Source organism: Diceros bicornis, chromosome 25 (assembly GCF_020826845.1).
Source record: "Diceros bicornis minor isolate mBicDic1 chromosome 25, mDicBic1.mat.cur, whole genome shotgun sequence".
Lineage (NCBI taxonomy): Eukaryota > Metazoa > Chordata > Mammalia > Perissodactyla > Rhinocerotidae > Diceros > Diceros bicornis.
Genome location: NC_080764.1, coordinates 42,560,898 through 42,573,231, shown reverse-complemented (window position 1 = coordinate 42,573,231; position 12,334 = coordinate 42,560,898). Strand labels below are relative to the sequence as shown.

Below are 12,334 nucleotides of genomic sequence, written 5' to 3'. Positions count from 1 at the left end.
GGGCAAGCACCAAACTGAAATGTAACACGTATGACTGATAAAGAGCTCTTACAAATCAGTATGAAAAAGAAAAACAACCCAATAAAAATCAGGGAAGAGCCATTTCACGGAAGAGGAAACAACACAGTGGCCAGTAAATATGTGGTAAGAAGCTTAACCTCAGTAGTAAGCAAGGAAAAGCAAACGAATACCACAATACTACACAACTGTACACCCACTAGATTGGCAGAAATTAATAAATTTGAAAATTTCAAGTGTCAGAGAGGATCTCTGGATCAATAAATGTTTACACATTACTGATGAAAGCAAAGAGCACTTAGGAAAACAATTTGGCATTATCTTGTGAATATCTGCACATTCAACAACCTAGCAATTCCACTACTTGGTGTAGACCCTAGAACAGTAGTTCTCAAAATTTTTGGTCACAGGATCCCTTTATATTCTTGAAAATCACTGAGTAATACACTTTTTAAAAACTGGTTCTTTATTACCTTTTGATAGATATTTGGTCATATCAAATACACTTATCATGTATGTAATATCTTTAATACCCATGAATCTACCTCCCAATCCAAAAACCAGAACAATACTATTAATTTACATTTGCCTACTCCACAGGGTAACCTCTCTCCTAAATTTGTATTTATTATTTCCTTGCCACTTTTAAAGCACTCTATCACATATGTGTATATTCCCATATAATATATTGCTTAGGGTTTTTTTGTTTTGTTTTTAGTCTTCTGGAACTTGCTTTTTTCAATCAACATACATTCTTAAGATTCATCCATGTTCTTGCATATAGCTGTAGTTCTCTCATTTTCATTGCTGTATGATATTCCATTGAATAAATATACCACAATTTATTTATCCATATTCCTGTTTATAACCATTTAGGTTGTTTCCAGTTTAGGCTACCAGGAACTATACTGCTACGACATTCTTATTTATGTCTCCTGGTGTACATATACAGGAGTTTCTCTAGGGCAGTGGTTCTCAAAGTGTGATCTGATTTTGATTTAGTTACATGAAAGAATCTGTTAGTTCTATCACTGCAATGAAGTGTACAGCAGATTCAATTCGTTTTGTTCTATTAATTTCACATTGTAATTTGGGACATCTTTTTTTCTTCTCTCTTCCCAATTTCTTCATTTTGGTAATTTTTATAGCTTAAAAAGTCCACCAAAAAGAGGAAAAACGACAGAGAAATAACACTCAAATCTGTAAGTAACTTTTCTTAGCAAGTCTGGGGAAAAGTTTGATGGGAGAGTGAAAGCTATTGACCATTGATTTTTTTTAAAAAAGTATAGATATGCTGCTTATTCAATAGCTCTGGTTCCTCACAGGACAAGTAACTTCAAGATAACTTTAAAGCCCAAAACCAATGAACTGACCATACATGAGACGAATGAAATTTCCCAAGTCAAAAATATTTAGATTAATATTACCCTTAATTGGCGCAAAATTACAATTCACAGCATCGTTAAAAAAAATCTAAATTCCTTCATTAAACAAAAATTATTAAACATCATTGCTTAAACAAATTTATCATTTTAAAATGTGCACTGGTCAAGCGAGTGTCATACAAAAGAGAAGAAAGCTGTATGATACTCATTATGAAAAATGAGATAGAGTGAGAATGCCACCTCAGCTATAAGTAAAGATACTAAGTTTAATACTGCTTTTGTCGTCTCAATAGTAACTGAAAAACTGAGAATTCGGTGACTTTTTAATACAAGTAAAAATTTTAAATTTCTACAAAAGCCCTTAGCAGCACAGCCTGTTTACCTGCAGAGAGTCTGTAAATGCATCGTCCTTGTTCTCAATGGGTCTGAACAGTCCCTTTTTCTTCTCCCGGTCTCTTATGTCGGGGCTGGCAGCACTAATGAGTATCTTCAGGTTAGCTGTGGGTGTCCATGGTTCTGCCTGCTGTCTGTCGACAAGCTTCACTGGAGTTATGGGATTTCTTTCTGGAGTGAAGATTTTTTGCTTTGATAAATCAATTGGTTCACTTTTTATTGGAGTCTTCGGGGCCATTCTTGACCGATCAACAAATATATTTTCCTATTTAAAAAACAGAGACCTTTTAGCAAGAATGAGAAAGGGCAAGTATCAGCTAAGAGTACACTTTGTTCCCACCATTCATTAAGACATGAAAATACAAACAGACCATATGTTCAGAAATATCAAGAAGGGACTAATGAAAAAGACTGAAGGATTCATGGGAATTGAAGAGTGGCTCCAATGAGAAACTGATTTTAATTTTTCTACTCTTTGAAAACATATTTTTCATGGCCTCAGTGAAAGAAGTCATGAGTGTATCTGTCTCTGGTGGATGCTGGTACTGTTGGGGATGATAATAAGGGTAAATGTGGGTTGAGTCCCTATCGCTTCTAAGTGGCAGATTTTTTTAACCACCATTTGCAAGTTTGTACTAACTAGTGGAGAGCAATTATGCTCTCGTAGTTCAGTGTTCACCAGTGCTAATATAGCAACGAGTCGCAGGAGCAATTAACGGAAGAGCGTCCAACAAAATGCCACCTTTCAAGCCCAGCTGGAGAGCTGTCTAATGCTATTCTCCCAGATCAGGGCTTCTCAAACTAGCCATGGCTAAGGACTAGGGTATTTTTACTTCCAAACTCCCGCACACTGATATGTGATCTTACTTTATAGGACTCATACACAGCTCCCACCACACGTGACTCTCACTTGAGTCCGCCACTCAAGCTGATCTACAGCTTGTTCAACAGGAGGAGACCACTGATCACAGGCTTAGACGTTGTGGGGACAACATCAAACTGCTATAGAGGTTTCTAAGTGCTTAACTCGCGAGTTCTCTTCTTAAATGTTTGCAGCTTGGTAATAGTCTGTGGACTAGCACCTGCCCACAGACCACACTTTGTGTAGAATGTCTTAGATAATCACAGGAAAAGATTAACGATGGCTCCAGTGTGACCATTATGAAAAAGGACTGAGTCCATAGAACCTACATTTGGAAGTACCAAGTAATTACCAGATTAAGTACCAAGAAATTACCAAGTAATTTCTTTCCTCTACAGTTTTGCCATTCAAACCAGGAGGCTTCTGCTCTTCCTGCAGCAGAAGTCCCCTCCAGGCAATCAGTGTCTTCCAGAACTACGAAGGTGGCTGACTTAAATATTTGTCCCTTCCTTTCCTGCACACGTATCACTCTATAGCTACTGTCTGCTTGGATTTTGGCTGAGCAGTGGTTTAAAAATAATTCATTTTCCTATAAATGAGCAACATGTGAAGAGGGAAAAGACTGGGAGAAAGTGGAATTTGTGTTAGCAGGCCTCCTCTTGATCCCTGGATCAGCAGAAGCTGCGGCTGGCCATGGCGAGGTTCCATCAGAGCGGAACGGGAAGAAAGGCGGTGAGGACAGGGGGGGCGACTTCTCACGCCACAGCAGCAGTCAGCATCCAGCCTGGAGCACCGCCTCTACCCACATCTCTTAACAAGTCCCTGCCAGAGTGCAGTGCTGATGAAGTCTTCTCCAAGGGAACTCGAGGGAAAGTACCGACTGTTTACTGCGGGCCACACCTTGTTTCACCCACTTATATATAGTCATGAGCCGCATAACGATGTTTCAATCAATGATGGACCGCATATGCGATGGTGGTCCCATGAGATTAGTACCATATAGCCTAGGTGTGTAGCAGACTATACCATCTAGCTTTGTATAAGTACACTCTATGATGTTCGCACACCAACAAAATCGCTTAATGATGCATTTCTAAGAATGTATCCCTGTCGTTAAGCAACACGTAACTGTATCAACTCCTCATTCAATCCTATGACCTGGGTACTACTATTTTTCCAGTCTACAAATGAAGAAACTGAGGTACAGAGAGGTTAAATAACTTGCCCGAGGTCACACACAACATCATTCAGTACAAAAGTCATTGGTGTGCAAAAGATAGCTAAAAGCAGAAGTTTCTGAAATTTGCATCTAGAAATGAGCTTGTCCTGGGTACCAACTGGGAGGAAGTTATATTTTTCACAGCTCCAGCAAAAGGTACCCAGCAGGCTACTGATCCCCACTAGCACCTGTGGAGAGGTGGTATGGGGGGTCGTTCTACACGTAGGCTCTAGGGGTAAACTGATAACTTATCAGCAGGGTGAGTGTGGGCACGTTCCTTCTCATTAGCCTTTAATTCCCTCAACTGAAAATGAAGTTCTTAAAAATACCAACCTTAAGGGTTACAAGAATAGTTCCTGCCATATAGTGAGCACTCAATAAAACTCAGCTATTATCTTTTCCCCTCTGCCCCATTCTTCATTACCATTCATTCTGGCACTTAGAGCTAATATGATATAGCACAGGGTATTGCTACTGAATTTCCTGGGTGTGTGTCTTTCCTCATTAACCAGCCTCTGCACCTCTGGAGGTCAGGGAGCAAGTTCCACATGTCTCATTCCTCACAATTTTTGGCACAATGGCTTGCCCCTCACGGGTGCTCAAAAAACACTGTGCCTTGATCTAGTTATTCCAAAGGTGTCCCCATGGTGGAGGGTGTGGCCCAGGCTTGCTGAGGTGGACAGAGATTCACTCTCCTGCTCTTCTGCCTCCATGGTACCCGTACTCATAGGAAGGATGAGCTCCTACCTTTTCCCTGCTGAGGAGCAATTCAGATGGATTATTTCCTCCAACACTTTGATATACTTTCACTACGCTTTAAGTCATACTTAAAGTAGGAGGGGAGTTAGCTTACCTGGTAGGTTATGACTGTATCACACCTCTATATCAAAAGAAAAAATGTCAAGCAAATCATTTTCCAAGGTCTCAGAAAGACCTCGGGCAGAAAGTCAACCGCAATGTAATCATGCTCTGCTGCATCCGTCTGTCTAGCCTGCGATCCTGACATTGTATAAGGCAGTGGAAAGAGGACTGGAACCAGAATCCAGGAACCTGGCGTTTGTCTCAGCTCTGTATCTTTTTGATACTGGACGAATTGTTCATTCTGTCTGGGCCCAAGTTTCTCAATCCATAAAACAAGGGGTTCAGACTAAAGTCTATCTCCAAGGCTTTCCAGCAAGGCTGCCCGGCTGTGAGGTAGACACTGGGCTGCACCCAGATCTCTTTAGGAATGAATGACTCATTCCCCCATCTGCTGGAAGTAATGCCAACAGGAAGCCTCATCTTGCCTTGGCTGAAGAAGGCTGAGTCGTCCAGAACCACGCCCCTTCCTGGGAGGCCTGACTGTCCTCAACGGCTGGTAGGAGTGGCACAGACATGTGAAAGCCTGGCCCCCTTGCCCTGACTCAGGACTGCTCCGAGGGGTCATCCTAGAACTTTCTGTAGTGGAAACTTGGACTTCCACCGAGACCATACTGCAAATCAGCTTCTCCCTCTGTCCATGTCTGTGGCCTCCCTTCCCTTCCACAGGCACTGATCCCCAGAGCACTCCCTATCAATCTCCTATACACTAAACTCTGTGTCAGACCTGCTGGGCACGAAATCTAAGCTGCAACACCCTGGAAATCACTTCCTCGATTAGAGAGAGCCTGGGGAAAGTAACCTATGAGACAGGTTCTCCAGTTCTTGTAAAAGGTGGTAATACACCTCGGCTTACCTGCCATGGAGCTGCTATGAGGATCAGATCAGCTAATGACGGTGAAGGTCTAGTCTGTGAATGCTATGCAAATGTTCATCATTATTAATTACACCAGCATTACGACTACGTTACATGCTGCCACAGACAGAGCTTCATAGTTAAAAGATCTTGGTTCTAGTCTTGCTTCTGTCTCAGATGCAGCTGTGATCATCTTACCTCAAATAATGTAGACAGTCATCAGCCTTGTCAAGGCCCTTGGCGATATTCTGCCAACCGCTTTTCCAGTTCCGTCTCGTGCACATTCCACATTCAGCCCAAAAAGTCCACCTGCTTTTTGCCTGGCACTTTATCACATCTGAGCTGTTGTTCCTGCCATCCCTCTGCCTTTAATGTCATCAGCTAAGCTCTGCCCACTGAAAGCCCACCTAGTGGTTAAGGATCATTGCAAAGATGACCTGTTAGGAAGTATCCCCTTCTAGTTATTGACTAACAACTCTCCTTCCCTTCAGGGCACACTTTCTAGAATGAGTAATCCACACTGAGGGCTCCCCCTGCCCATGTCGCAGGGGTTCCTCAAACCACCACAGTCTGTTCAGACCCACTGTTCTCACTTAGGTCACCTCTCAGTTGTCAAATCAATGGCAAAATTTCTCACTTGACCTCACGGCAACGGTTAAGACTGTTGACTCTTCTTTGCTCTATAAAACTCTCAGTCCTTCTGAGATATCACTCGTTCTCTCTTGGGTCTCTTTCCACTTCTCTTGACTGTTCCTTCTCAGTCTCCTTCATTGGTTCCTCTTTCCACTCTTACAAACTGCAGCCCTGCACCCCTCTCTGTTTGCTCTCTCTGGGGCAGTTCACCCACTCTCATGTACATGGCTTTAAAACCAACATCTACGTTGATCATTCCCAAGTTTGTACCTGGCAAAGACCTTCCATAAACTCCAAAATCAGGCAACCAGCTGCCTCCTGGATATATTTATTTATCTGTAATCACACAGGTACAATACATATTTCAAATTGAACTCACTTCTTTCTTAACCACTCCCAAAAGAGATGAGTGACTTTCAAAGAAAACCTGTGTCCACTAAGTCTAGGCATTGTCCCCAAGTATACCATGTTCATTTCTACTTCTTTACTAGCTCCCTGCTCCTCTACTTGCCTAAGTCTTAGCATTCCTTCCTTGAAGCCCTAGCTCAAGTGTTATCTCCTTCACAAAGCCCTCCCAACAGCTCAATCCTTACTGTTCACCTCTTTGTCCCAAACCATTCATTTTCTACTTTTGTTGTCCCCAAATGCACTGTAAACAACTTAATAGGAGAGTCTCGCTTATAATCCTACAGCTGGGCACAGTAAATTTGGGTAATAAAGTTGAAAACTCTTTTGTTTCTTTAAAGAAACTTTCTCCATGAGTAGTAAGAAGATGCATGCATAATACAATACTTATAGTTCTTGACCAATGTGCAGACAGCCAAAAAGATAAATCCTCTAAATGCCAACTGGTCCACAGGACACTGTACCAGGCATCACTCAGAGGGTTTCGAGAAGCAACAACTCAGCACCCCTAGCTTCTGGCCACTCTGGGTATCCTGAACATTCCTGAACGCCCACATCTCATGTTGATTCTTCTGCCTACCACGTCCATCTTCCTTGCTCTTGTTTTCTTGAAGGTTGAACCTCAGCCACTGAGGTTTAGCCCAGATGTTACCTCCTCTGTTACCTCCAACTCTCCCCAGACTCCCCTTGAATTTATTTCTTTCTCTATTCTGCCGGGCATTTTGTTCCCACTACTATTAAGGCACTTACCAAATCATGGTATAGTTAGTTACTTTTATATCTGAGTCCCTGAAAGTCTCTGGGGCAGCCGAGGGCAGGGCCTGCATCATGTTCATCTGTGGACTGTCAGGTCAGCTGAGCACAGTGTGAACAGTATATGTTGTTTCACCAACACCCAGAGAGGGAGGTGCTATTTATTAGCTCCAATTTATGGAAGAAAAAAAACAGGCTTAGAGAGGTTAGGAGACTTATTAAACCACTTTATCCCTAGCACCTGGGACATAAATATTTGTTGAAAGACTGAATACAGATATTATTAGTTCAAGGTTACATAGCTAATAAATGTCAGAGCAGGAAATCACACCCAGATCTCTCTGACTCCACATCCCATGTTCTTACCATCCCTAGAAATCTTTCTTTCACTTCAGAGCAACGGGAAAAAGAGAGACAAAAGCCCCTCCTAGGACCTGGGCAGAAGCACTCTGTTCTCATCCCTTGCCTTCTCTTTGAGGGATGAAACAATCCCTGCTCATACATTCTATTTCAAATATGTTAACCACTTTCCCAATCTCTTTTGAGTAGTTTGAATTTTTCTCCACACCCACTAAAATATGAAAGCCCAACTGGACATAGCACTTATGGCTGCCAACTAGAGTAAAAGCGCCCTTGCTGATGGCATCTGATAAAAAGTCACTGACCCAGGAGGAAAGAAATGGACGTTGACTTAGGCTTTATATGAAAGTGTACACGTTCTGTCAAGGCTGTCTCATCCAAATTATGAAGGAAAACAAAAAGTTTTGCTCTGAAACTCTCAAAGCCAAAACTCTGAATATACATTTTAAAGTCTGGGCATTTCCATTCTCATATGGCTTAGGTAAATTTTTAAAAAGTCCTCTTTAAAACAATAATGATTTGGCATACTTCTTTCCCTAACAAAAAAAAATTTTGAATGCTAGGGAAAAAAAAACGGACATGGAAAAGCATGCAATTTCACACTTATACAAAACTAACAGTTGTCAAGTATTCCTCAAAGGCCCACATAATACGTGTTTTGCCACCAGGCAGTTTCACTGCTGACACTAAGCCTAAAAACCGGACCAGGAACCTGGTGAAGTGCAATGCCCAAGGAAGCTGCTATGCTCAGATTTATAGTCAAAGTTTCTAAATCTGGGTTTGTTCTATCTATTTGCCTCTGCCCAAAAACTCTTAGACATTCACAACTGACAAGCTATTACACCATTTCGGTAGGGCACTGGCTGGTGCGGGCAGCTGCGCTGATGTGGGTACGGTGATAGTTTAGACATTGTGATGGCCAGTGTACTTCGTTATGTTTCTTAAAGACACTACGCTCTTACAAATCACAAGGGGTGCAAAAAGGGAGGGAATGTGCAAAACTAGCAGTAGCATTGTAAAATATTCAAAGAGTATGTTAGTGGTTCAGTCACTTTTTATCTCCCTATACGGGAGGCAACAGTCACACTCAGGTGAACGGAACAGTCTCTACGAGCTGGTTCATTGGTATGACGAACGTTTCACAACACTTTAATAATCCAGCATTTATAGCAAAAAGAGTCTATTTTCTTGGGAAGTGAGGCTTAGCATTCCTGCACAGCATTAACTAATTCCACTCTTGAACAACTACAAGTATTACAAACTTTTGATTGCAGTGTCCAGCATATCTTTGATTCATATAAATTGTTCCAACATTACATCTAATTTAGCCTCTTTCCACTGCACAATGACTGAGAAACTCAACAATAATGGTTGGGATGCCTCCATTAAAAAAACGTATATTTCTATAACGTTCATCAAAATTAACTGTTATGTTTCTTAAGACAAATACAAGTGGTACGTTGAATACTTAATTGAATTAGACATCACATATCTGTTGGAGCTTAAGGAGTTTCAGTGGGCTTACCTTCTGTGCATTTTCCCCATCTTCAATTGCAAAATCTAGTCCAGGCTGCCTGGGGTTGATCAAGTCTTTTAGTGTTAAACAATTTACCTCCATCTGTAACACAATTACATTAGAAAATGATTTTACAATCGGATGTGTTCTCCTCCAACAAAAATATCTATTTATTACTTGCTTGTGAACATGAACTTCCCCTCCCTAAATTCGTTCTGGGAATTTCCAGGAGTGTAGCCACCCAACTCTCTAAAAAGCACATGAACGAACGCAAACGCTTCAAGTGTGCTTAGTAATGACTGAAAACCTAGGAAGAAACACAATCGACAAAAATAGTAATTTTTTAATGAAAAGCAACAGGACAAAATAAAGTTACCAAGTCAGGAGAGTGTAGGGCAAATCTGTCAGAAAGTACAGGGTCTCCCAGGTCAGTTAATTTTGGCGCAAAGAACCGGGAGGAATTCGGCTTTGAGGGGGTTTTGAATCAGGGGAGAAGGAAACCTGATCGCTAGACCAAACCCACTGAACGCTTAGCGCAGCCCCCTCCCCGGCCTCCAAGCAGACCCCAAGGATAAGCTTCTCCAACGAGACCCCAAATCGTGAGGAAGGGCAAGTCCCCTCTACTGCCTGGCCGGAGGGAGAGCTGGAGCCAGGACACCCCACGCGCGCCAGGTCCGGCGGCAGAAATGCCTCGACTCCCCGCCAGCCCGGGAGGGGAGGGGTGGCAAGCTGGCAGCAGGGGCGGAAGGGTCCCTTTCCCCCCAGTTCCCGCCTCCTCGCCGGCGGTGGGGCCGCATGCTACTTACTCCCGCTTTGCGAAGGAGGCTTCCTGCCTCTGCCGGGACCACCACTGTCCCACACCCGCGCGGGATCAGCGGGGCGACGCGATCAGCAGCCGGGCGGCGACATCGGGCGGGGACAGCGAGGCGCGCAGGCCCCCGCTCCGAGTGCCCTGCGCTGGCGGGGCCCGCGCGGCGTCCGGACAGCGCCAGCGCTCCGACCCGCCGAGCGCGACTGCAGCCCCGGCTCGCAGACCCCGCTAAAACACCTCCTCTGGCGCCTTGAGACCGAATTTGAGAATCCACCAATCAGCGGCGGCCGGCGGGGCGGCCCCGGCCAATCGCGCGGCGGCACGGCCCGGGCTCGCCGCCCCTCGGAGTCTTGGCGCTCCTGGCCGCGCGTTTCGCCCTCACCCGCCCAATTGTTGCCGCCTCGCCCCCTCCCCCTTCCGGGTACCTGGAAACCTCGGGCCCGGGAGCCAATTCCTGCCGGGGACGCGGGCTCGGGCGGCCGCGGGAAGCCAAGGTGGGGGCGCGCGGGCGGCGCGGGCGGCGGGAGCGGGCGGGGGGGGGCTCTTTTGTTATGCATGCAAGAGCCGCTCCCGTCCCCTCGGCTTGCCGCGCCCGGAGACCGCGGGCACAGCCAGGGGAGGGGAAAGCAGATGGACTTTGGAAAAACGATATACACACTCTGGATGCTGCTGCCGGCCCCCACTGCCCCAGCAACCTGCGCGGAAGCGAAGTTGTCCAGGCTTGTCGGGGCAGACTTCCTAACACCGAGCGCTGGGGTGACACGTGAACCGTGGTTACCACTCTGCGAGCAGATGGCACGCCGGTTAGACCTGGAAACTAGACTGCGAGCAGAGCCACCTGTTTTTTTCAAGTCCGGAAAAGTTTCCGGGTGTTGTTCCCTTTTCAGAACATCGCCAATAATTGAGGGAAAAAAGCTTTATTAAATAATTATTTGCAATATGGACTAGCATTTTGAGAAACAGTCGAGAAAATTTCCTCAACATTACTGATTTGTATTAAATGTTTCATTTCCTTCAACTTTAGTTTCTTATTTAAAATATGAATATTGATAGAGACAGCCGAGTCTGTGTGTGTGTGTTTTAATAGACATTATTGTTTAGAACACTTTGAAATTTACAGAAAAATTGAGAAGATAGGACGGAGGGTTCCTGTATATCTGGCACCCAGTTTCACCAGTTTATTAACATCTTACATTTGTATAGTACTTTTGTTAAAATTAATGAACCAGTGTTGATACATTATTCTTAGCTAAAGTCATTCAGATTTCTTTAATTTCCTTAATGTCCTTTTTCTGTTCCAGGATACCACATTACATTTTGTCTTCTTGTCTCCTTAGGCTCCTCTTGGCTGCGACAATTTCTCACCTTTTCCTCATTTTTTGATGACCTTGACAGTTTTGACTGGGAAGTCATTTTGTAGGATGTCCAGCTATTGGAATTGGAGACGTTTCCCTACAAGCCATATCCTTTATAGCAAGGATACCACTCTCCTTATTATCCTTTCTGTACCAGGTGCTCCACTCTTCACCCCTCATCTCCCAAATATATATATTTTTATACGAACTGTCTGCAGAATTCAGAATGCTCAGTCAAGTCCTTCACTTTGTGCTCTGTGTAGATTACTGATAAATACAACCTAAAAATCACCACTATGGTCATATGTTAAAAAGACATAAAAGCATGGAAACATTTAACATGAAAAATAACAATAGCAATAGAAATTTGACATTTTTATATTAGAAATGATATTTTGAACTGAAATCTATCTTACAAGTAGAAGCATAAGGAGACAAGAATAGAGAATAAAATTGCAATTTATTAAATTTTGCACTTACATGGAAGCAGAAAATTTTGATGAGGTAATTTTTTTTCCCAACTGTATTAATTTCCTGTGGCTACTGTAACAAATTACCACAAACGGGTTGGTTTAGAACAACAGAGATTTATTCTTTCACAGTTCTGGAGGCCAGAAGTCCAAAATCAAGGTGTTGATAAGGCCATCCTCTAGAGGAGAATCTGTTCTTTGCCTCTTCCAGCTTCTGGTGGCTGTAAGCAATCCTTGACGTGGCTAGCTCATTCAGACCTCTGCCTTGAGGGTCACATTGCCTCCTCCGATTCTGCCTGTTAAATCTCTCCTGTGTGTCTCTTATAAGGACACATCATTGAATTTAGGTCCCACCTGTATAATCCAGGATGATTTCATCTCAAGATCCTTAACTTAATTACCTCTGCAAAGACCCTTTTTCCACATAAGGTCACATGGGT

General features: G+C 43.5%; 1 protein-coding gene across 3 annotated transcripts in view; it reads right to left on the bottom strand.

Moving 5' to 3' along the window:
* Positions 1-10,561, bottom strand: part of E2F7 (E2F transcription factor 7) — a 39,604-nt gene extending 29,043 nt beyond the window's left edge. For 2 of the 3 annotated variants that reach the window (XM_058568739.1, XM_058568741.1), the window contains exons 1-3: positions 10,495-10,561; positions 9,268-9,360; positions 1,786-2,061 (exon numbers count right to left, since the gene is read on the bottom strand). In XM_058568739.1, the coding sequence (XP_058424722.1) occupies positions 1,786-2,061; positions 9,268-9,360 (369 nt within the window). In that variant the 5' untranslated portion in view covers positions 10,495-10,561. Of the gene's footprint in view, positions 1-1,785; positions 2,062-9,267; positions 9,361-10,064; positions 10,248-10,494 lie in introns of those variants that run through there. The other variant, XM_058568740.1, reaches the window with a different exon arrangement.
* Positions 10,562-12,334: the final 1,773 nt, after the last annotated feature.